Raw genomic sequence first — 26,563 nt, 5'->3', positions numbered from 1 at the left:
AGTAGGAAAATATAGCGGTGGTACTTTTTTTCACTGATAAAGCCGACTCCCAAGAATATATATCTGCAAAATTCAAGGAAATAAGAGACAGTGCAACTCCTCTGCATTTAGAACTTAGCAAGAAGAGGCTCAGACACAGCACAGTGGCCTAAGTGGTTTTTAAGAACAGAACTGTTTAAAATCAATGTCAAGTGGTCTGTGTGTTCTAAGACATGACCCAAGTACTCTCTCCCCAACCCTGCTCCCCTACAATTTCACCAAAGTTAACTACCTACATAATTTCTATGTGTACACAGTACAGAATTAAGTATGAGGAAGGGGCTGATACGTGGGGTGCAGGACAGGGAAGAAAGCAGGGTGTGGCTGTGGAGAAGATCTGTCACTTAACCTAACCCAACAAATGCAGGAACCTAGAGCCGGAAGGGAACTTGGGCCTGAAAGCCCTCTTAGAAATATGCAAAAATCCTGCAGTAGGCGTTACATTTATCTATTTAGAGTGTGGAATGGGGCTTTTGAGCTTATTCAAAGGGGCAAGGAGACCCTAGGTAACATCTGGGAATATACATACATTTGTGTTCTTTTATTATTTTTTAAATTATTTTTAAAGTTTATTTTTTAGAGAGAGAGAGAGAGAGAGAGAGAGAGAGAACGAGCACGAATGGGGGAGGAGCAGGGAGAGAGGGAGACACAGAATCCGAAGCAGGCTCCAGGCTCTGAGCTGTCAGCACAGAGCCCGACGCGGGGCTTGAACTCACGAACTGTGAGATCATGACCTGAGCCGAAGTCGGATGCTTAACCGACTGAGCCACCCAGACGCCCCTACATACATTTCAATGTTTAGATTAAATATATAATAAATCTCTTCTATGAAAACCTAAAACCTAACTATTGCTGCCTCCTGCACGGATTTTATCACTTGTACCTACTTTCATCACATGCCCCAAACACTATCCAAATACCTTCAGGAGAGCACAGTCACATTTGATGGCAAACGTATGTTTAAATATCTGCCTTCCTTGCTAGAATATGTACCCAATGAGAGCTACCTCTGCATTTCATTTATCTTTATAGCCCCATTGCCTAACACAAGGACTAGCACATATATTAATACATGTATGATAAGGCAAAGATGAATTGAAAGGAGAGGGAATTACCTATAATTATGTATTATTTTTCCCTTAAAAGGCTTTAAAATCCTAAATTGGTGGTTGCTGGGGCGGGGGAACAGAAGAGATGCTGTTTAAGGGTGCACAGTTGTAATTAGCAGATAAATAAGTCCTAGAGACCTAACACACAGTACAGTTATTATAGAAAACAACTGCATTATAAACATTATTAGACACTAGATTTTAATCGCTCCCAACACTGGAAGAAATGGTAATTATGTAATGAAATAGATGTGTTAGCTAATGGTATGATGGCAATCGTACTGCAATGTGAATGTATCAAATCAATATGTTGTATACAATTAAACTTACACAAGTTAATGTCAAATATACCTCAATTTTTTTGAAAAAGACTTTAGGGGCACCTGGGTGGCTCAGTCGGTTGAGCGTCCGACTTCAGCTCAGGTCATGATCTCACGGTCTGAGAGTTCGAGCCCCGTAACGGGCTCTGTGCTGACAGCTCAGAGCCTGAAGCCTGAAGCCTGGAGCCTGCTTCGGATTCTGTGTCTCCCTCTCTCTCTGCCCCTCCCCCGCTCATGCTCGCTCACTCGCTCTCTCTCTCTCTCTCTCTCTCTCTCTGCCAAAAAATAAATAAACCTCAAAAAAAATAAAAAAATAAAAAGACTTTAAACTCCTGAGGACAAGATCTAATCGTTCACTCATTTACTCACTAATTCACTCACTCCAAATATATTTATTGAGTGCCAGACCCTGCACTTAGAAAACAACACAAACGTCAGTTTCTGCCCTCAAGGAGTATATACAGTTATAACAGTGGTTTCCTCAAAACACATGTTAGGGGTACCTAAAGAAAACAACGGGGTTTCTATTAATATCTATTTTGCATAATAATTAGTTACTAGTAATGCCATCTCCCTCGCTTGGTACCTAGGTCAGATGGTCACGTGTTGCCCATAATACACAAGGTATCCCTGGAAAAATGCAGAATAATTCTGCACACCTTTTTTTAATGAATATAATTTATTGTCAAATTGGCTTACATACAACACCCAGTGCTCATCCCAACAAGTGCCCTCCTCCATGTCCATCACCCATTTTCCCCTCTCCCCCACACCCCCCATCCACCCTCAGTTCGTTCTCTGTATTTAAGAGTCTCTTACGGTTTTCCTCCCTCCCTGTTTGTAACTATTTTTCCCCCTTCCCCTCCCCCATGGCCTTCTGTTAGGTTTCTCAAGATCCACATGAGTGAAAACATATGGTATCTGTCTTTCTCTGCCTGACTTATTTCACTCAGCATAATACCTTCCAGTTCCATCCACGCTGCCGCAAATGGTATGATTTCAATCTTCCTCATTGCCAAGTAATATTCCATTGTATATATAAACCACATCTTCTTTATCCATTCATCAGTTGATGGACATGTAGGCTCTTTCCATAATTTGGCTATTGTTGCGAGTGCTGCTATAAACATTGGGCTCCAAGTGCCCCTCTGCCTCAGCACTCCTGTATCCCTTGGGTCAATTCCCAGCAGTGCTATTGCTGGGTCATAGGGTAGTTCTACTTTTAATTTTTTGAGGAGCCTCCACACTGTTTTCCAGAATGGCTGCACCAGTTTGCATTCCCACCAACAGTGCAAGACGGTTCCCGTTTCTCCACATCCTCGCCAGCATCTGTTGTTTCCTGATTTGTTCATTTCAGCCACTCTGACCGGTGCACACCTACTCTTAATGTTTGCACTTTCAACACACTGTGACATATTCCTGTTTCCAGGTGCCAGGATTCAGTTAAAAGAAAGGCAGATAGTCTAGTTTTAACTAGTTAACCACCATTGCTACCGCCATCATAAGTGTGTCATTACCATTGTCATTACCTAACCCCAGGTTTGTAATTTCCCTGGGGGCAGAGGGGACAGGACATACAGAAAATGCATCAGAAACCTTATAATACAAATTATTTGAGATTATTATAGTTGCTGGGTGTCAAGCCTTCCAAAACATTTCGGAGCTCCTCACTCTCCATTATCTCTGTTTGGTCTCAGACTCAGACCTGAGACTCAGACCTCAGAAGATGAAGCAGCACTTCCCCTGACACTCACTCGCTGTTGACCGTGTACTTGTGCCTCAACATCCCTGAACCTTAGTTTTCTTGTCCTCTCTTAGATTTATTATGCCAAGATAAGAGAACATACTCAAACGGTTTAAAGTTTCTAGTACACAATATTATTCAACCACGGTTGATTTTCTTGTCTCTCCTATCGATCACAGAAAGAATCCATACAGAGAGAGATCTAAGCCCAGAACGCAAATATTCTACACAGTCATGTATGATTAGGCTACCCAAACTTTGTTTGGATCTTGTACTCCAAAAGTATGTTTTCCTGATCAATGTATGTAGAAAAGTGCTGTCTCAGTCTCCTCCTGTGAGCTGCCTTTAGCCCTGACCCTCACTATCCATTCTGCTCAGGGAGAACTGAATTTGACAATATCCACTGTAAAAATGAATGGAGGAATATAGTACAGAGACGACGGGCAGCCTGTGGGCAAAACTAGTGTTCACTGACTCTTACTGGCACCTGCTTTTCTCTTCTTCCCTCTCCTTCTGTAAGAGAAACTTAAAGGCTACTATTCAACCACTGGTCTCTCACTGAGACTTCTGTATCTTTTCTTCACTAAGGACACCTTATAATATTTTCCTGTCATGGAGCCTGTTCCTCAAAGTATTTAATTTGCCATCTTTATTAAATAATGGGTAATTCATCTGTTCCCCACCTTTTATCAAGTGAATCTAAATTACAAATCTCTGTAAGATAACCAGTGTGTTCACAGAGTCAAAAGCAAAAATCTTTAGCCCACGTAGCTTTTTCGGGGAGGGGGGGATGCATAATTTCTTTTAATATTTTTCTTTTGCCCCTTCAGCGACCAGTTGGCAACCACTGGTCAAAAGAATGTGTTAGTGTGTGCTGAGTTTTACTTATATGTATTTCATGACATCAATTTGCAAATCCAGTAGAACTCAAAGGACATGCATATTCTGAACACTGCCACTTTTAGAACTGGCTGATGCTCTGACAACAAGGTACCTCATTGTCTCCCTCTCTGTCGTTAAGGATCTTTCTTATAGTCCAAAGCTGCAAGAATGCATTTAATGGAAAAGCTTTCAGTTTGGGCAGCATTTGCAATTTTAAAAGAAGATAAACCTCTCTATGGAGTTAACATGATCTGTGAATGTAGGACATGCTAGGAATCAGATATCCTAATGAACTTGGTCTTCCTCACTTGAAATGGAGAATTAACCGATTCTTTTAAATAATTCAGAAATCTAAAATCAAAGGGATGAGGGTGCAAGTTTCAACTGTACTGCACAAAAAATGGGGAATGGCAATAAACATTTTATATTTTCAATAAATACATTCCAACACCTTGTATCATTGAAATACTTTCAAATTTATTGCAAATTATAATTGTTTTATGCTATTCAACAAACATAATGGCATCTGTTATAAATACCTTACAACTCATCCCATTCTATACTTTCCATCTCCAGCAGAAAAATCAAGTGAAAATTGAGTCCATTGTTTAAAACCATCCATTAAAGGGGTGCCTGGGTGGCTCAGTCAGTTAAGCTCAGCTCATGATCTCGCAGCCCGTGGGTTTGAGCCCTGCGTAGAGCTCTGTGCTGACAGCTCAGAGCCTGGAGCCTGCTTCGGATTCTGTGTCTCTGTCTCTCTCTGACCCTCCCCCACTTGTGCTCTGTCTCTCTGTCTCTCAAAAATAAATAAACATTAAAAAATTAAACCATCTATTAACGAATCAAATACTCATAACACTTGAGATTGTAGGGGAAAAGTAAAGAATGTTAGTAAGAAAAATAAGAACGTAATTTTGCTCTCCAAATATCTAAAGCAAGAAAAAAAATGTATTCTGGATTGCCACCTGGCATATAGCTCACGTCCATGAGGCAATGAGGTGGATGAAAGAGAAGGCGGGCTACACTTTATTGAGTATCTACTATGGACCGTTACAAGTTCTGGGTACTTTACATGTGCATACATACATTCATACATATAATCTGCACAGAAACAGTCCTGTTAGTTCTGAGGACATAATTAAACCTGTGGGAGCCTCAGCAAGGCTGAGGCAGATACCTGGGAGGATGAGATAAGGAATAAAGGAAGAGATGACAATCCCAGATGAGAGAAAAACATGAGGAAGGAAAAGGAACTAACATTGTTTAAGCTCAAAACAAAACAGCGACCAAAACACACTTCCTGGGAAGGTGATGACATCCCACCTTACAAATGAGGAAACACAAGTCCAAGAGTTCAAAGTGCTCGCCCAAATTTACATAATCAATAAGTTATGGAACTGGAGGTTGTTACCATTCTTTCTATAATACAGCGTAATGGATACGCAAGTAGACTCTGGAGTTAGAATATACCTAAATACACTTTCCACCTTCTTGACTGTGGGCAAACTATTTAAATTCTTTGTGTCTTAGTTTCCTCATATGTAAAATGGGCACACCAATGCTACCTCTCTCTGTAGGGTGGCTAATTACAATTAAATACGAATAACAGAACTCCTAGCATAACATTTTGCCATGGTGGCCATAAAAATGAGCCATCAGATCACTTGCTGCAAGGAGCCTAATGGCCTGATAACTCCAGCTACCACCCCTCTGTTCAAAAGTCACCGTTCCTCCAGGCTCCCAGACAATGACTAAGGGGGAGAATACCCCATTTCTATGGGACACAGAACTCTTCTAACAAGTAACTTTGGTTCAAAGACTCTCCATTGGCCTATATAAAACTTTCTTAGAAGCTTACTGCTATGTGAGATTCTTCCCATTCAATCCTCCTCCCTTCCCCATCTCCTTTCACAGTTATCAGGTCAGTAGAGTGGTCTAAAAGCTGTCCCAGCTGACTTTTGCTCTCTCTCCTTATATTTCATAGGCTTTACCCCCAATAAATCCCTGCACATATAATTCCATCAGGGCACAGTCTTCTTGGAAGACCACCAGGCAGAAAGTAACAAAACACCACACAGAAAGTCCACAATGAATGTAAGCTATTATCATGATTATCACCCAAACCATTCTTTTTATCATTTTCTGGCTCTAAAGCCCAGCAGAGTTTAACCGTAACTTTCCAAACTGTTTTCCCTGAATCTGTGAACGTTATTCTTTTTTTTTTTTTTTTTAATGGGAGGGTTCAAAGATCACACTGCGTTTTTGTAACATATTCTGATAAGTTTTGTCACATCTCCTCAATTACAAATGAAAACATATATATTTTGTTTCCCACACAGCACACAAAAAATATGGCACCTTCTATTTTCAAGTCTATTTGAAATGCCTTTTCTCTACTTCATCTTTGAATGCGGAATTTCCCAGTGCTTTACTATTTGACTGATTTTCTACTTTCATCATCTTTCAGGAAGCAAATCATCTGCTGGTAACTAAATCTTGTAACAGAGTATATACTTCCTTCGTACTTGCTCTGAAGAAGTGACTCACATACTGTCCAATGGCTTACTCAATTGATATCCCACTAATTAAACTTACAAATTTACTTGCATAGATTCAATGGCTCTCAATTCTTATACTGTACCTATTGACTGTGCCTTACAAGAGGCTTATTGTTCCAAGATAACTACTGGACTAGGTACCAGCAGATGCAGGAGGAATGGAATTTAAGCAGTCAACTCATTAGAACTTTGTGGTACTCTTCCCAGGGTTCATTTTTCAGTGAGTTAAATTCCCGTGGGTTGACACTTTGTGATCAGTGAGGTCATCACAGACTAATCAAACCTTTTCATATGTTGCTGTCACTACTGCCCATGGGACCGTGGGGAGAATTAGGACTGGTTGCCAGACAAAATATAGGAGTTACTTTAGATAAACAGAGATTTTTTTTTTTGTATGAGTATATCCCATGTAATACTACAAAATTATTCACTGTTTATATGAAGTTCAAATTTAACTTGGTGTCTTCTATTTTTATTGCTAAATCTGGTAACTATTAGGGAGAAAAATGAAGCTTCAGGATAAATGTACTTGAGACCTGGGGGCTTATGATCTAAATGGTGTCAGGAGATAAGGGATAAGTTGGAAGCCACAGATTTAGATTTCCATTAAATGAAAAAGGAATCGTTTGCATGAGTGGGTAGTATGTGAAGTCAAGTATCCCATGTAAGTAACTCAGCTTTTAGTATTACATGCATAAAGAAAAAACCTTTGGGGATACTAAAGGATGTTGCCATGGTAGATGAGAGAGTGTCTCTCTTTGGCAATGTTACAAATCAGGCCTTTGTCTACAGCTCCATACTAGACTCTATGCTTGCTCTGCCCACCACTAAACATTAAGTATCTAACCTATCATAGGGGCTCAAGATACAGTTCCTATATCAAGAAATAAATGGATTTGGTATGTGCATTCCTCTGTGGGGCATATCATAGCTTATCGAGGATTTGCCAAGTCCTCTCCTTGGCCTAGAAGGTCCGATACAATTTGGTTTCCTGCTACTCCCATCTCCAAATGCTCTCTCCTTCATTCATGTCCCTCAAGCCACACTGACCCCTTATTGTACCCCCAGCATCCCTCAAAGCCTCCACATTTACTGTTTTCTCTTCCTAGAATCAAAGTCCCTAATGTCTGCATAGCTCTCTTCTTTGCCTTCTTTAGGTCTGAGCTCAAATGTCAACAGATTAGAAAAGCCTTCCCTGACCACACTATGTAAAATAGCACCCATATTCTCCACTGTTTATCCCCTTATTGGGCCTTATTTCCCTTCATAATATTTAATACCACTGGGCACATTACATATATACTGGTTTATCATCTGTCTCCTCCCACCAAAAGATAAAGCTTTGTCTGTTTTGCTCATGGCAGTGCCTGGTTCTTAAGATGCACTAGATAAAAGTTTGTTGAATGAATGGATGAATTAAGTCCTTCTCCCCTTACTAGACTATCAAGTCCTCAAGAACAGGATGTCTGATCCATTGTTGTATTCCCTCAGTGGATCCAGTCCATAGTCCAAACAGACCCAGCAGAGTCTTAATAACTCTCTGTTGAATCATTTATGAGAAGACTGAGGCACAAAGTCTTTAAGTGACCTGGACAACTGATTTCCCTTTAGCAGATGCTCAGTGTCAGGCTTGTAATGGCCAACTCTCCTTTGCTAATCTGACCTATTCAGCAGCTGTGATTTGGCTTCTCCTTCCTCCTCTCTTGAGTTTACAAATGCTGCTTGCTGAGAAGCTCTCTGGTTGCAAAATACCTACAGAGATCTAAGAAAACACAGACTCTCCTTCATGGAGAGACTGTTGGAAGCCTATTCCTACTTTGCCACAACATCCTTTACACTTCTGTCTTGGGATATTCACCATACGATGCCTGCAGATAAGGCATATGAGACTTCCTTGTTCCCTCTAGGTTCAAATCAACCAAGTACAGAAGTTAACAACAGAGATGGGGCAGAGTAATCTGCAGTAAATATTACCCCTTCCCCCACCTCTGTTTGAGATATCCCAGTAGATTTCCTTAACGACAAGCTAATGCCAAGGGAACAGAGTTGCCTGGAGCTGAGTAAATCCTAAAGAAGAGAAAAAGAACGAGGAAGCTGTAGGGAGAAAAGGTGCCAAAAATCCTTGTGGCCACATGAATTTTTGTAGCAGACAACTAATCAATCTGGATTAGTGACTCCAAATCCCCAAATAAATTATTTATATTACAGTCAGTTTTCTAATATTATCCACAAATGGATAATTCCTTCCAAAAAATAATATACAGGCTTTAAGTCAACAAATTCACACTCAAGTGTCAAATCAGACCCTATTATTTGTGGCAAGGAAAAGCTCATACGCTATTCCTGACCCACACCAGTCTCCCTGATATTTCCCTGTGCTGATTTTTAACTCACGGGGAGGTATGCGAAAGTGACCATTAAAAGTACACTGTAGGTCCTTCTAAAGTCCTTCTTTGTCAAAGGGTCCTACCAGAGTTGTTCAGGCTTACATCACAGGGAAAACAGAACAATAGCAGATGGGAGCTGCAGACACACTCCAGGTGTACCTTCTACCACACTGTGATTTGATGACGGCTCCTCATTTGGTCGCTTCTCTGAGCCCAATTCAAATACTACATGAATTGTATTGCTTCCTATTTCTGGAGTCAAGATCTATGGACAGAGGGACACCATCCCATATAAATTATAAATCAACACTTAAAAATGCTTTTCTACTTAAAATGTTACATCCACTAGGCACTCAAATGACTGTCTCTCCCGGGACAAGAGTTACAGGCACAAATAAATTCGAGGACCAGAAAGAAACCCCTTTACTTCTTCTTTCCTCTGTTAACTATTTGTGCGTGAGGGACTGGGGGGGGGGGGCGCGTGGAGGAGGGAAGATGTCAGAACTAGACCACCCATCCAGTCCATTTTAGAATTTAGACGTCAGGGAACGTGGCTCTAAAACACTCCCTATTTTGGCTCCTAGCCAACCACTTAAAGTCTATTCAGCTAGCTATCCTCTGTATGTAGACAATAAAATAGCCATAACGTGTGAGGTAAAACTACTTCTTTAGAACGACTACAAATCTCCTCTCTGTTTTCCCGTTGAAAGAGCTCCTTTACTGCACTGGGTCCTGTGGTCAACTCAGCATCCTCTCTATACTGCGGGATGCACGCGGGGGAAACCCTGCGGCCTCACCTGGTGCCTCATCTTTCAAGAGGCAAGATCCAAGAATTTCCTTTGTCTGGAGGCATTTCTAAAGAGCCTCTGCAAACAATGATGAGTCACATCTGCTAACAATATTTAAGAGAGCACAATTCACCTGGGCTCGGACTGATTTTTCAGATCAAACCAAGTTCTGGTTCTCTGGGCTCTTAAAGAAGAGAGACCAGCTCCAGCATATTGCCGAAAACCCATCAGTCAGAATTTAATTACACAGATCTGGAAACCAGAAGGCATTTAGGTTTTAATGTCTCCCTAAGTTGGGACCTTTACATATTTTCGAATATTGATCATTACTGTTATCGCTGCTATTCTGGTGGTCACTCTACTGTGTCTGTCCCTGCAGCATTTTCTTTCTTTCTTTTTTTTTTTTTTGAAAGAACACTGCAGAGAATAACTGCTGCTAGGTAATTGTAAAGGAAACTCATGCAAATTATGAAATATTGATAAATTGTATTTACAAGTCAATGGTGCTAGAATGCTCCTGCTTTCCCAGTAAAGTGCAAATTATAAGGCTGCACTGCCTCCAAAACTCCTAAAATGACCCAACTAAAATGATACATGAATCAAAACAGTTCCTAAAACGAGCAGTCCATCCAGCAGTAAGCAAGAGACAATTCTTAGAGTTTGGAATTATGAATTTTATTGTGACTTTCCGCAATGCATTAATATTGTAATATGACATTGCAATATATCTACTACATATTTGAAGAGGTGTGAAAAAAGTTAAGTATTGGGCCTACAATTTTTTAAGAGAATGCCCTCAGATAAAAGGATGTTTGTCCACAAGAGAAACAGAAATTCACAGTTCTCTTATCTCACCCCCCAAATTACAAAGTGGATCCTATACATAAATCTTCAGTCAGGGAGTCGGTGGCTCTGGAAGCTCTTTCCAAACTATTGAAACCTTCAAAATTCTCACAGAAATGAGTTAATGGATAACTAGTGAGATATGGCTGGAGGATAGTCCTTGCTCATCGAGAAACATTCAGAATAATATCTAGTGTAGCGATACAAGGCAGAAATGACACAAATGAAGGTGGTGACCATGAAAGCCACACTCGACCAATTCTCCCGGGGTTATTTTCAAATTGGCAGGTAGAGCTGGAAATTTTCAAAATCTGGGGCAAGCATCGTGATTAATGGCTTTCCACTGATTGCAAAGGCCCATCTGAGGGTTTATGCCACCAACATATGTGCGACTACCAGATAAATGAGGAAGAACAAACATGATTAAGCCTAAAGGAAATAATCCAAATACCAACTCCACTTTCCTGTTATAAATATCACATTTTAAAAACCACTAAAATGAGGTTATTAATAGTAGTCTGTGCAGGTGATGAGAGAGAGTAAAGAGGGGAAAAAACATGAGAACACAGCTTTTCTTTTTCTGGCAAGGGAACCCCACATTTTCTTTTTTTAGTTAAGGGTGTTTTCACAGAGAGTCTCAGCGGGGAGGGTGCTCTCAGAGTGCCAAGGCTGAACTATGCTATTCCCTCAGACATGGACTCAGTGTGGCCCCACAGAAGCATGACTTGAATTAAGTAGGAGGGTTATTACGTGAGCTTTTTCCTCATTAAGGACCGACCTGATGCACCACAGAATGCAAGAGGACTGTTCACAGGTCCTGTAAATATCGAGCAGTCATCTCAAATATTCTGTCCCATAAATATTTTAAACAGTAGCCAAAGTACCTCATGGGAGTTCACAAACAAAGGTGGTTTGAGTAGATGCTCTAAGTCAAAGTCCAACAATTAAGGCTTATAACCTTCAGGTTCTCTTGAAAAGCCAGAAAGGGGGTTTCAGTAATATGTGAAAGAATTAAATGTGTAATTCCAGTCTGAGCTGAGAACTTTGTCAGAATTCATTCCCTGTGGTAAGCAAGCATAAGTTAACATGATAGTGTTGCATATCTTTGCTCACACCTGTTCCTGTGAGTGGGGCAGAGGTGATCTGCTATGGACATTAGTATAGCTTCTGGCTTTGGCCTTCCTAGCACTATCAGCCATGTCTGTGCATGTATGTCCATGTGTCTGTGTACAACCTTCCTCCACACCCAAATTAGATTTTTGGTATCTCCAGTTGTTGGGTTTGTTTGTTTTTGATATTTGTTTCCTTAAAAACCTCTTGGTAAAATCAACAGTGAGCAGACACTCACAAAATATTTGGGGATAATGAGACCATACTCACCTATTTATTAATTCTATTCATGAAGCAAATAAATACCAGGTACCTGCTAAGTTCAATGCTGTGCAAGATTGTTTTAAAAGGAATTTGCCATGAACCCGACCCTTAATCAGCTTAGAGTTTTTAATAAGACAGAGTCTATTTGGTTTGTGCCAAGGAAAAAAACTCGGCTAAAATTAAACCCATCTAGGTGGGGTCCCTTCTTTCCAGAATCACCTTTTCTTGCAGTGCTCATTCGGAACGTTCTAGCAACTCTGAATCACTTTTGTGGTAGTCGACTCCTTGGAGGTGAAGAAATGTGAGGATTAGTCCACATAATAAAACAGATGTGGCACTGTGGGAATTACGGACAGATTTAAGGAGATGTATGTCTGACGTTCCAGAACAGAGTAGGTACCTACAAAGGATGCCTCTAAAAGTCTTGGTTTATTTCTGACACTACCCCTCTTCCATTCCAAATCTCTGAGCTTCTGGTCTCTCCGATATGTATGCTCTATACAGATATGAGCTTTAACCAAAAGTAGTAATAGCTACTTTTCTTTGAGTCTTTACTGTGAACCCAGCATGATGCTGTTTCATGTACATATTCTTATTTTAATACAAAGTATGTTGTTTTAGTACTCTTACTTTACCGATAAGAAGACGGATATTGGGGCAATAGTTTATTCAAAGTCACGTAGCCATGATTTCATCTGAATTCGGGTGTGTCGGACTCTAGAGGGAGAGTTTTTAATCATTATATATTATACCAACTTTGAGTTTCGGAGATTCTGATATTTTATCTCTGGGCTTCAAATAATTCCTTCAAAATTCCCATCTAATACTCTAATTGGACAAAGATTTGTTTTCTTTTACAGTTGAGTCTTAAGGGAGTACAAGAAAAGAAAGCAAAAATTCCACAGGAAAAACCAGACTAGTTGGACAGGGAAGAAACAGCTGCATCCACTTTAGGTAAAGTTACATGGCCTAGTTTATGGTTTTGGATGAAACGGCATGTTACCATTTGTCTATTCATTCTCCATGGTTTACTAGGAAAATACCATTCGTTTCCCATTACCTTTCTCCTCAAGAGCTAGGATAAAAAGAATATTATTTCCCCTCGCATATATACATAAAGAAGGAGTAATGTGTTCCCGCTTTATTTGAAGACGAGAGTCTGTCCCTTGTTCACCCACCAAGATTCTCAAAGTGCTTAGAATTTGGTTGATACATTTATGAGAGCTGCCTTTTTAAAAACAAAAATGAAACAAATGAAAACCTTTCAGGAACTTGTCATCCATAGCCTAGGTAATGAAAAAGAAATATCGCTCTTGGTCAAAGCAACACTAGAAAGTTCTCTAATGCATGTAAATACCTGGTCCTCAACTCTTCATTTATTTTCCTCTAGGGATTATGTGTCTTTAGAAAAGAGGTAAAATCACATTTCCTCCAATAACTTCATCTGAGATTGACAAAAGGCAGGTAGAGGATACTGAGTAGGCTGATTTTCCTCTAGGCTAAGCTTCAGTCGAGTTCTCTAAGACAAAGCAGCTTCGACTTTTTTCTTTGCTATGAATAGAAATTTGAAACATAGGAACTTATTACTTTCTCTTCTAGATACCAATGCTTTCTTTGAACTTAGATACGATCCTCCCGAAATAGTATTGTGGATCCTTGAAGTAGCACCAAGCAATTTGGGGTTAAAAGTGAACTTGGCTAATAGCTCTGTGCCTTCGGCCGAAAAATCCAGGCTCAATCCTGGTTGCTTTTTGGAATGGGAAGCGCACAATATCAGTATTGCAGGCAGCTCCAGAAAGGCATTGCCAGCCTCTCGTGCTCTCAATTTATATTTGCATGTGAACAGCTTGTCGGCCATTTTATGAAGACAGATGAATCGCAGGCCTGCTAGTGGGGCGGCCAGACCTACATACACCAACCACAGACCCGTACGGCCCACAAATTTTTAAAAAATGAAATGAGAATAAAGTGAATATCTCAGGCAGATTATACAGAAATATAATCTATGAGAAATGAAACGTTCAAGGTATCACCTACAAGTCCAGTGGAAATAAATGATGACGCTAATGTCACCTTAAAATGTCAACAAAAAATAAGATAGAGATATTTATGATACTAAAAACAAGACTTCAGGGGTCCCTCTTTTTTTTTTTTTAATGCTTGCTATGAAAAGACAACTTTGATAAGAAAAATACCACTAAAACACCAGAATGAGAAGGGAAAATAAATAGTCAGATAGTCCATATTTAAGGCTAGAATCCATCAATGATATAAGGAATTTACCACACGTGTGAAATGAAACAAATCCTATAAAATTAGTGAGAGGATATCTAATGTGGTAAAAATCCTCCACTGCATAATACTGACAGAATTCAGTCTACCTGTCTGTTCCAAAAGATCAGATGGAGATCAACAGGGAAAAATGTACAGAACAACAAAAGAGAGACCAGAGGAATGAGCTCATTCTAAGTAGATGAAAAATAAGTACGGTAAGGATGATAATGACAAGAAAAATAATGAGTAATATTGAAGAGCCAACAATTTTTAGTAAATTATATGAATATGTATGTCTCGTTTAGTTCTTCAACAGGTAGGCTATTATTATCTATTTTTACCATACTATTTTCAAGATGAGGGAAAAGTATACACCCTGAGAGGTTACATAACCTGTTCAATATTACACAAGTAAGAAACAGAAGAGGCAGAATTTGAACACAGGTCTGATGCCACAGCCCGAGCTTTTAAGCCCAGTGCCATAAGCCCTTCACAGACCCCTCAAGGTCAAGCCTCCCCATTACAGCCTTTAGTATTATCACTGAGGAAGAGCACTTTGGAGTTGTAGGAGATGGTATCTGTAAAAGTACGTAGTACAGCGTTTCCTATATGATAGGCACTGCCGGTTCACTTCTCAGCTTTTATTGAAACCGATGGTTTTACTCAATCTTAAATTCCAACCTATGACCATCTGTTTTGTACTTGGAGCACATACCACAAATTTAGTATTTTACCGGACACGATCACATTTGTATAGAATGTGTGTGCATTCTATGTTAATCAGGTTTCTGCAACAGAAAATTTATAGAATTCTGCAATTTAGGAATTTAATGCTGCCATGTACTGTTTTATTTCAGACAAGTTAAAGTGGAAAATCCTTCAAAGGCAGAGATCATTTTCTGAAAGCACTTAGGAAAGGGCTGAGCTCTGAAAAGGCTACAAAAATATTTGTTGGTCAATGACTTATATCACCAGGGAAGAAGATCGCGGGGCATCTGCCACCTCAGAAGGAACTAAAATGAAACCAACAGACTGTGGCTCCTCACTTGTGCTGTAGAAGATTCTGATTTGGTAAAGCAACCCCACCTTTCACAGTCCGGTTCTCACGAGAACCCTGACGGTGCTTGGGAGCAGGGTGGAGGAAGGCTTGGGGCTGCCAGAATGATCCAGAGAACTCCCTGACTCCTCAGAGTTGTTCCTACTGTGAGCTGCCCATCAGGCAGACCCCAAATCCTTGTACTCGGTTGGCTCTTGGCTACTGTTGGACTCTGAAAACAGCAGCAGCTAGAGTCCCCAACTACACTTACCGTTTTCTGGCTGGTCCTTAATGTCAGCGTCACTTGGCTGGCTGGGACTTTCAGATTGACTTGAATCTGAAAAACATAAAAAACACAGCCAAAAATTACAGGGTCTGTGAGGGAAAAGTGGATCAGAAGTGCCAGACTTTCTCAAAAAGTTCAGCATGTAAAGTCGGAATGAGAACGTTATAGAAATGATAAGATGAATGAAAACAAAAGGTGGGGGGCAGGGGGAGAAAGGGAAAAGAAGGCAGCAACAGCAGCAGCCCGTGCCTTTAGAGAGGACGCTCCATTCTGGGTACGCCTCCAGCGGCGTTTGGCTTGCGCCAGATCATAACTTGAAACTCCTCAGAAACCATCCTCTTACAGAGAAGCCACTTCCAAACTGCTCTTCTCCATTATTTATACACTAGAGTCTGATAAAGACTTCATCCTTCATTACACACATCTGAAGCTTGATTCAGAACATAATAAAGTGTCAAAACATATTTTGAAGCTGGTATATAAAAGCAACCCAAACAACAGTAACAAGTTCTGTTGATATTTAGCTCTGTATTCTAGCAACAGACTATGCAGACTAACACCATTAAATACAAGAGTCCTAATATTCTAGCGCATTTACTTGAAATCGCAGGATAACTCAAAGGCATCTTTCCTGAATGCTACACGTTTCCTCCTCCGCTTTGTAAGTATCATTTTCCTCTCATACCAATGCCTTCAGGAGCTCCTAAGAGGGCTTGTTAGTAAAAACAGGTTCTTGCACACCTTCACTGAATTCCATTTATTTTTTACTTAAAAAATACAATTATTTTCCAAACGAAATAATTAATTCAGTTAATTTCTAAATGGGATAATTTTTTAAAATAACATTTAATTTTTAAAAAAGATAAAATTCAGTTAGAGCAAAGGAATTTCATAGAATCAGAAGTAAACATACTTAGACATTTCTTGGAGAGAGGAGACAAAAATCAGGCAAAATATTTCCAGGGTAAACTTTTGTAATGTGAAACATATTCTGAGACTTGAAACAGTATATAACATGATCTAAAAACAAACAACCCCCCCCCCCTTTTTTAAAGAAAAACCTCTCTATCTATGGAAAATTTGGCTACTAACTTTACCTGGGCTTCACAGGGTTAGAATTGGCTGTCTAAAGTTTGACCACATTTCAGCAAGAAGTTCAGTGCAAGATCAAAAGGTCATGACACTTAACTATGATTAAACTGAAAATACCACTTCTATTTCAACAGCGTTGAAAGCATTACTATTCTCTTTCTTGGAGATACTGCAAAAAAGAAGTAGCATTCCTAGTTATCCTAGGCCAAGAAATGCTAATTTATTACTTTAGAAAGGCTCTCTGCTTTTAAGCAAATGAGGATTTTAATTACAGGGAAGTACTATAAGGAAAATGTCTACCTTTAGGTTTCCAGATGATCTTAACCTGGTGACTAGAGCAAAAATCCTATGTTGATCCAAAGGTGCAAATAAAAAAAGATGTGAAGATGTGAGTTTTTATTTAAGTCTGGCCAAGTGATTGCTTTCATCACTTTGTAACAATTGTCATGGTGAACACACACACAAAAAAGCATGACAGGTCAAAAAGGCTTCAGATATCCCAGAGAATGATCACCCAAGTTAAGTATGGAGCCTGCACTGAAAATTGGGAATGCAAATTTATGTTGGACCGTATATGAAATTTTAACTCCATAAATTACTATTACTTTTACAGCAAACAATTAAAAAATATGGCATGACTACCTTCTCTTTTTCTAAAGAAAGATCCTACAATTTTGCCATTAAAAATTACAAATTAAATATTCTGAGAAGTATTTCAACATGTTTTAGGAGAAAGGCATACTTTGATTATTTTTGTCCTAGAAAATTTCAAATCATTAATATCCATAATTAAATTAAAAAAAAAAACTTAAATTTTGTTTTAGGGAAAGCTGAAATTCTTCTTGATCATATCCCAGAAAGGATCCATAAAATTCTGCCAAACAGAACATTTATGTTGCAGTAATACTAGCAAATCTAACTTTCCATATGACAGCTTAGCCCAACGACATTCTTCTAGGTGTATCTTTACAATGAATCACCTCGTGAACAAACAGAGAAACATGTTTCATCTCAATTAATTTAAATATGCAAGAGCCAATTACTTCTCTGATACTTACCCACTATTATTAAGACAAGGAGGATAAAGAGATCAAAAAAATGTTTTTTAATAATAGAGAAGTGGACTTCTTTGTTCTCTTTTCTTTTACATTTGGTTCACCATCCTATCTTTATAGAAACATAACATGATTAGAGAAAACATGGACGGCAACAGAAGGTGGCTGTAGGTCTGTTCAAAGAAAGTTTAAAATTTCAGGCCCCAGAAAAAGGAGCAAATAAACAGCAAATGACCAAGAGGCAAGAAAAGACTGAGAGTTGGTCGGAAAGGGGCCGAAGCACTCTTGTGAAAGCTCAGATACATACACTGGAGGAGGCATCTAGCCAAACTGAAAACGGAATTTAATTTCTCCAGTTTTATTCGAAAGCTGGAGACACTGTTATCCACCGAGGACAGCACACTAAAGCACAGCATCCTGGTAAGGGATAGGCAGAGCCAAAGATCTACAAGGAAATGTAAATGATCTAAAAATTTCTGTAATTATTTCCTACTACAGGCTGTTTCATGCCGTTTCTTTTTTGAACCAACAAGGAACAAAACTACCCAGTCCCGGGGCTATTCTATGCGGAGGATGCATGGACACTTTCCCTGGTATTGCAAAAGGTCACCGATGCTGCTAGGTATGGAGCCAACCAGATGACCAAAATTACAAATTAATTTCTACCCGTGCATAATTGATATAAATGAAAGATTTCTCTTGTAAGCATTTACATTAAAACATTCTCATGAAGGTTAACAATTAATTTCTCTTTTATACTTGGTAGGGACCTGTCAGAAGCCTAGGTTAGCTTTATAGCTTATTTTTTTGGACAATTCTCACTTGGTCAGTTGATTCCCACCTCCAGAAATAATTGGAGGCCCCAGAAAACAGATACAACAGCATGGAATTGGATGCCCTATCTCATAGCTTCTATCATATATCTGGCAGTGACTTCCTCTGGTTCTCTGGTTGAAAGCCAGAAGATCTGTATATTACAATGAAGAGAATATTATTTAAAGTATGTTTAAATGATGGAGTTGGAAATGCTATTGTAAGGAAGTACATTAGGGTCATCAATTTTTTTCCCATCTAGAGACTTGCTTTTTGTTTAAGGAATCTCAGACTTCAACCTAACCTTGAAAAGCAATGTTTCTTCTGGTTTTTAAAAAATTTATGAGCAGAAACTTAAACCTAAAATAGACAGGGTTTGCATATAGGAGGCTGGGTTGAGACCTCTTAATTGAACTGGTAGCCATCTATCTATGCATTTTTATGGCGCCTACAGCTATATTGCTGGAGTGCTCAGACAAAGATATTTCACTATCAATATAATCACTGGGGAAAGGAATAAAATAAATCCTAATGCCTACATATTAGTCTCTGCTTCTATAAGCTTGTGCAATGCAAGAACAGAAGCCATGTACTGGATTTGCTACTTATCCACTTATTCAGCTGCCCCAACCTCAGTTCTGCTCCCCCTCAGCATGGACTTCCAGAGAACATTCCTTTTGGAAAGGGGAAGAATGACAAAAACATGTCAGTATGGTAAAACTGGGCAGGAAAAAAGAAATATAGATCTCACTTCTGTGTAGTTTATGTTCTTTAGGCACGGAGCAGAGGTGGGATGTTGCTAAATCTTCCCTGTGCTCGACTTAGCATCCAACTTTCTCCTCTCCGCTCCTTTCACTGTACATACATCTCTTATGGTAAGCTTTATACTATGTTATACTAAGGTGATCTTAAATGATCTCCTATGAGAATTTGGGTTCCCTAAGAAAAGAGTTCCTTTCTGGGGCACCTGGGTGGCTCAGTCGGTTGAGTGTCTGACTTCAGCTCAGGTCATGACCTTGTGGTTCGTGAGTTCAAGCCCCACATCGGGCTCACTGCTGTCAGCCTGTCAGTGCAGAGCCTGCTTGGGATCCTCTGTCCCCCTCTCTCTGCCCCTCCCCTGTTTGCGCTTTCCCAAAAATAAATATTAAAAAAAAAAGAAAGAAAAGAGTTCCTTTCTTATTCTTGTCTTATCCCCAGTACCTTCCAAGGGTGCCTGGCCTGCCCAAGGATTCACTAACTGCTGAAATAAAGAGATGAATTTTGAATAAGATAAACTTGTCGTTCAGCTTTCTAACACTGGGATGCTGCCAACAACTGAAAAACATACTAAATTCACACCTAAAAGGAGACTGGGACTCTCATAAAATGAGGAAGGAGGGCAGAAAAGGACTTTACTTCTGCTTGACGTTCCCCTTCGTTGGACCTGGCAAGAGAGAGACAGGCACTTCCCTCTGGTTCGGGGGTGGGAAATCTTGCCCAGTGTTTAGAAGTTGCAGACAATCACCTCCTATGATCCCCTGGCCAACACTGCACGAAAGGCTTCTCGGAATAACAAGAGGGGAGGACAGTGTCTGACACCTAGGAGGCCTCCCAGAAATGTGTACAGTCTGAAACGATGGACGACACAGGACCTTTTCACACATGCAAAGAATATAAAGCTAAGAGAAATCTGCCTATTTCTAACACCTGAAGAGTATACCAACATCCCAGGGACTGCTGTGAACAGTTGATAAAGGAAGAACAGACCTGCGGTGGTGAAGAACCCTTCCCACCCTGAAACAAACCAATATAATTCCTATCCAGTTCACATGATATCAACAAAAGTCGATGGACCATGAGAGTAAAATTCTGTTTCTAGAATTTAGAAAATTCTAGAAAAATAGAAAAATAATTTAGCCTAAGTTTCAACCTCCTGACCTGCTTTGGCTAAAAATGAAGTTTGAAAAGCCTCTGTTAAACTTCTGTGTCCACTTCTAAATCTCCTAAATTTAAAGGTGAAATGAAGAAGCCAGAAGGCATCGAGGAACATAAATGAGTTAGCCAAATGAAAGAAATAAAGTGAAAATTCCACCTAACAGAGTTTGGAGTTGTGATGTGTAAAGAAAAGGCAAAGACAGGAATGAGTACTTTGCGGCAAATAAATGAAGAGTTAGGAGCATTTCAAGAAGACAAGAAAATAAGGAAAGGGGGTGATTATACTCTAAATATAATTAACAGTTACATTCCACAACTGTAGCCCTTAAAGATATTTAAAAAATTAGGTTAAGTTTTATTTCTTATGGTTCAGGAAGACAGAGTTCTTTGCAAAAGAGTCAGGCCAAAGGACACCAAGATTCATTTTTCTACATCCATGATGTTATAACAGAAAAATAATTCTCCTTCTGATTGCTACTTTGTTTAGAATCGCTCTACTGTGACCATCCGGTATCATAACATGTTATGATAGTAAAGAAATCTGGAAAGTCAAATGGCTATGATAGTCACATTTGTTTGTTAGTCATATTATAGTTACAGTTATGAAAGAAATACGACTTTATAATATTTAAGACGATTGTCTTTTCTTTTTTTCCAGTATCACCTTAAAAGACTCAGGTGTAAGGAAATATTTGACCTTAAAGACTCAGGTATAAGGAAATATTTGAAAAACATTTATTTGAGAATGTAGAATGTCAGTGTATAGGTGCACATATGTAGATACAATTTGTAGCTTACATGTGAACACTGATGAATACAGTACCATCAGCTAAATCTAACATTATCCATCATGGTCTGGAGAAGAGCAAACAGAAATTTATAATACCATCATTCAGTCTGGGGCCTCTAAATATATTCAATTATTATTAGCTTTCCAGAGAATGGCAAAAATCCTTTAAGCTCTGTGAATAACCAAACCAAAATTTAATGTCAATTGTTGTCCACAATTGTGACCCACTTAATGAAACATTAACATACAATAACTTAGTTTTTAACACAGATAAATCATGAAGTGAGTCACACCGTGAAAGTTTTCTTAGCTTTAAGAATGGAAACATTCCCCGGTCCTTTAAGTGGGAAGTCTTATCTTTATTGTATTTAAAATACAAACTTGGATCTCCATAACTTTCCCAGGAAGCTAGAAAGGAGTGTTCGTATGGATATGTGCATGTGCCTGATAACCACAGCAATCGAAGTACGCAAAGTTCTTCAGCAGAAGGGAGATGGGGAGACGTAGCAGAGGAAAAACAACTCGTTCCAAAAGAACTAGGCTAGGGTGCTCACGTGGGTCTTCTCCTCTAATCCAGACTCAGGCGGAGGGGGCAGGCTGTGTTCAGGCGGCAGTGACTTGGAAGGGCTCCCCCAGACCACCCTGGGAGCTGCCAGCTGCTCAGGACATCCACCTCTTAGACATTCCCCTGGATAGCAGTTTTAGGGCATACTTAAGAGTGTTACACAATCTAGGTTACTACCATTTCTTTTCCTTGAAACTTTTCTTTTTTAATGCCTTTCTGAAGGAGAATTTGTGAAATATTAAGTTTGCAGGAATTCGAGTTTTTGGCATTAGTACTGGTATTCAGAGCCCATCTGTTTGGTCGGGACTGTGTATGATGATGAGGCCGTTAGGATGAAGGGTTAGTCAACTGTCTTATCACCTACTCATAAATGTGTTATTTTTCTATGTGCACAAGGAGGTTGCGGAATGATACCGTCTTAACACATTGAGAAAAAAATAAAATGGCGTAACTATTGTGTTATGACAGTGAGGGGGAATCATTTCTGAGCTTTAAAAATTACAAATTCAGTCACTCTGAAAGTAACGACAAAATGACTCAATCCTAAACCTTCAATCTTTGCATGAGGCTGATTTCAAGTAATGATCAGCGTTTTCAATGAAGTTATAAATGAAGTCGATGGCAAGAATAGGATTCTGAAAGATATGCAAGCACGATGCTAAATTTGTAATTTCTTACATTTTCTTCGATGAGGGTCTGTGACTAAAATAAGCTATAGTATTTAGATCATCATTTTGAGTTTTGTTTTTCCCATAACAGGAAATGTGATGGTAACCTGTTGATCAATTCAGAGCTCCAAAGTTATTGTGTCAACCTGTTCACCTACCCACTCATGTGTAAACAAAGGCCTGCTTAAAAAGCCCTCACATCCCTTTTTAGTCACTTTTGTCACAAACAAAATTGATTATAACAGTAAGTTGTTGGAGTTCTTAAACAGAAGAATATATACTTGAAGGTTACTCATATAGTCACCTACACCACTTAAAACAGAAAAGTTCCCTGTGTACTTTCATGTTATAAAAACAAACATGTCAAATGAAAATGAGGCATAATTGAGTTATAGTCTATATGCATTATTTTCCTGTATCTGACTATCTATAAAGAAATTTATTACAATGACAAAATGCCCTCTGTCAAGGAAAACCAGGCTATTTAAGTTTAGGATATACACTAAATATTAGCTTTTCTTGCATTCATATTTCACTACCAAAAGGAGTACGGAATGATAGACCAAAAAAATGGCGTCTTACAAAATCTCAGCTACACAATTTAACTGCTCTGGATCTCAGTTTCTTCATCTGTCAAATGGGGACACTAACTGCCATTTTACCTAACTTAACAGGATTGTTGCAGAGATCAAATAAAAAAAATACAAGAAAACCTGGTTTTAAAACTATAAGGTCCTCTCCTCCCCCAAATGTACATTTACCACGACAATATAAATCTTCCCATCGATATGAGTTTTTGTTTCTTTTTAAAAATCAATCCCAACCCATGCATGATGTGATTCTGGTATAAAACATCAGCACGACAGACCTGGTTTTAAAGAAAAGGTTCTTAATTCCCATATACTGGGAAAGAGATTATCTCTGCTAATGGAAATGTAAATCTCAGCTTGCCGTTGTTTATTCCAGACAGACATTTGTGTGTTAAGTCTGTTTATCAGGCAACACTTTGTCTAAGCCAGGAAGTAGTCAGTCTTTGTAACAAGATGTATGCAAATGAATTTCCCATGAGTCTCTGCAGCAAACTGTAGCAAGAAAAAAAAAAATTCCTTGTTACTTTACCAGCAAGAAGCTACCTCAAAAGTAGACTAGAGACAGAACTATGAGCTAGACTATGCTGATTAGTTTAAATGAGTCCTAAACATGTGCTCACAGTCTGTTGCTCTTTATTCTAAGCAGACTTGGTGTATTACATCTGTTTATCAGACAACACTCTGTCTGGGTATTCGGGCTTTGTAACCTGTGTGAAAATGAATGGTGACTGTAATCCCATGAAATAACCTGTCTGAGGCAAAACTCCAAACCTCCCATCACTTTAAGAATCCCCACCAACAGAAGCTCCCATGAGACCTTTGAAACCTTACAAAAATTCCCTGAGCTCTAACTTTTTATCCACCTTCTATCTTAAATAACTTTTCTACATTCTTTCGCTCTCCTGAGGGCATGACAGACTCAGGATAGAATGGTCAATTTTTATCATGCAACATGGACTGATTAAAAAAAAAACACAAACTGCTAATATGCCCTACCTAATGATCAAAAAAAAAAACCAGATTTTTAAAAAAGAAAATACTTTTCTAGCATAATAAAAACGAATTTATTCTTTAATCCTATTATTATTTACCCTGGGATCTTTTCTTTTCTTTTTTTTTTTTTTTTAATCCTAATATAATCAACTTAAAAAAAAAATCTATACATGAAGCATTGAACAGTGTATACATGAAGCATTGAACAGTGTATTTCTTTTCTTTTTGTTTTTCTTGTTGGTTTTCTTCAGGGTTTGAAAACCTTACCAAAGGAATCGAATTGGTCTAGCTTGTCTTCCTAGACAAAATAAACACTTTAGGACTCGACTTGTTTGTATTCTCCTCAGTGGTGCTGTATGCATCAGCAGCTAAAAACAAAGAAACTTTTTAGCTGTTCAGACAAAATGCAGAAGCTTCCCAAACAAGGAGGCAAGGGAGGGGGCATGGTTGGAGGGGAGGGTGGGGGTGAAGTGTGCAGAAAGTCTGACAGTCCATTCAGTACAGGGATGATGGCTATAATGCATCCAGGGGCCCCTTGCTAATTAAATATGCATTGGCACAGTTCTGATCAATGCAAGCCATGGATCAGGTGACACACCTGCAAAATCTGGAGTCCAGAGCTCCCAGGAAAAGGGAAAATAGTCTTGTCTCCTTATCTTTGTTTTCAAAGGCTCTCAATTTCTGTGCTTAGATATCTAATTTAATTCTCTCACCCCTCAGCAAACTGGATTAGGGAAGTCAATACTGCCTTTGTGCATCGACAGGAAAACACAGCTTTCCTTTTATTCAATTTAGCTATGACCTTTAGACAAAGATAATGACAACTGTCTAAAAGTAAGGTTAAGGCCTCACGAAGAAGACCCCCAGAGCTCAGGCCCCCACGGAATTTGGGATGACAAGGTGGTGGGGTGTGTTGTGATCTTTTCCTGCTTGGAAAGGCAAAAGGGAGGAAAGGGGATTAACAGTGGGTTGTGGGGGGAGGCGAGGGATGAGGTGCACATAGAAAAACTCAAGGGGAAGAGATTTAAATCCACTGACTGTACAACTGAACTGTCAATCAGATGACTGGACCCTGTCACATCCGTACCAGAAAGTACTTCTGTGAACAACATGAGTCAGAATGGCATAGTAACAATTTGCCTAAAAAAAAAATGCAGACACCTTTATGAGAGGGTTAAAGTTTCTGTGGTTGGGTAAATCAGTAAGTTTTGGGGGAGGGTCTTTTGTTTCTTTTTGGTCTTTCCCCTGAAGCATTTGAGAAAACAGGACTGTCTATCAGTGTGTGTAGAGTTCCACTACTGGTGAGAGATAGAACTAGAGATTTTGGACAAGCCTGGGATTCTGCAGTGTTAGCAATGTTCACACCACTACTCCTAATCAAAGGGGAAAATGATACTGGGACATTCTCCTGAAGAGTACTGCTTCCTTTTAGTTCCTTGTCATTGGGCCTACTATTCCATTCATTAATTCATTGCATTCATTAATCCATCCACGGCCTGCCTTTCACCTTGTCTACCAAGAGACACAAAATGAAATATAAAATTATTGTTTATTTTTGAGAGAGAGAGAGAGAGAGAGCAGGGGCAAGTGGGGGAGGAGCAGAGAGAGAGGGAGACACAGAATCCAAAGCAGGCTCCAGGCTCTGAGCTCTCAGCACAGAGCCCGATTCGAACTCATGAATGGTGAGATCATGATCTCAGCTGAAGTCTGATGCTTAACCGACTGAGCCACCCAGGTGCCCCAAGAGACACAAAATTTTCTCTGTTCTCAAGGAGCGCTCAGTCTATCTGGGTAATAATAATACAATCAAGATTCTCTCGCATCTCCTCTTGATTAAGTCCTGTCTCCTGATGAAATCAACGTACAGCAACATGTTATTGTGCACATTGTAATTGCTTTTATTCTCTTACTGTTAGCAGGAATCAGTACCACTAAAGGTAGCCTTGTAATAAAATTTACAGGATCCTGGTTACTAACTAACTATTGGTGGTAATGGTTGGGATTTGCTTTTCTAGTGAGATACAGGAAGTTTCGGCAGAGTCCTTTTAAAAGAAATAGGGGGCTATTATTATATAATTATCATTGTTGGGCATGGTGTAAAATACCAAAATAGTTTTTTAAAGTAAGATTTTCCCTGTAGAAACAATTTCATAGATAGTACCGAATGCTATTCCTAATCAGGCCTGGTGTCCTCCCTTTTAACAGAAACAACAGCTCTAACAGAGGCAACTGTGGTACAAGTGAAAAGACAGAAAGGTTTTAGCAAGCCTGGGTCTGAGTCCTTTCTCCGCAATCGGGCAAGTCTCGTTGCTTCTCTTCATCTTTTGAGTGCCTGAGTTTCAGGACAAGAAGAACTAAATGGCATTATTTACAATGCCTTGTGAATTATAAGAGTGATAATTCTCTAACTGCACACTGCACAGAAGCAGGTTTTCTAAAGTAT

The 26,563-nt window shown here is 39.3% G+C and overlaps 1 protein-coding gene across 21 annotated transcripts in view; it reads right to left on the bottom strand.

The window, feature by feature from the left end:
* Nucleotides 1–26,563, bottom strand: part of NFIA (nuclear factor I A) — a 371,559-nt gene that overhangs the window by 162,746 nt on the left and 182,250 nt on the right. For 16 of the 21 annotated variants that reach the window (XR_006221521.1, XR_006221520.1, XR_006221522.1 and 13 more), the window contains one exon: nucleotides 15,626–15,691. Coding sequence is in view for 15 of the 21 variants with exons in the window: in XM_042997406.1 (XP_042853340.1) it covers nucleotides 15,626–15,691 (66 nt within the window). In the remaining 6 variants the exon portion in view is untranslated. Of the gene's footprint in view, nucleotides 1–8,757; nucleotides 9,305–13,102; nucleotides 13,596–15,620; nucleotides 15,692–26,563 lie in introns of those variants that run through there. The other 5 variants (XR_006221529.1, XR_006221531.1, XM_042997419.1 and 2 more) reach the window with 3 other exon arrangements.

The sequence above is a fragment of the Panthera tigris genome, chromosome C1 (genome assembly GCF_018350195.1).
Source record: "Panthera tigris isolate Pti1 chromosome C1, P.tigris_Pti1_mat1.1, whole genome shotgun sequence".
NCBI classification, from domain to species: domain Eukaryota; kingdom Metazoa; phylum Chordata; class Mammalia; order Carnivora; family Felidae; genus Panthera; species Panthera tigris.
Note: the sequence above shows the minus strand (reverse complement) of the source record. Positions and strands in the feature narration are given on the sequence as shown.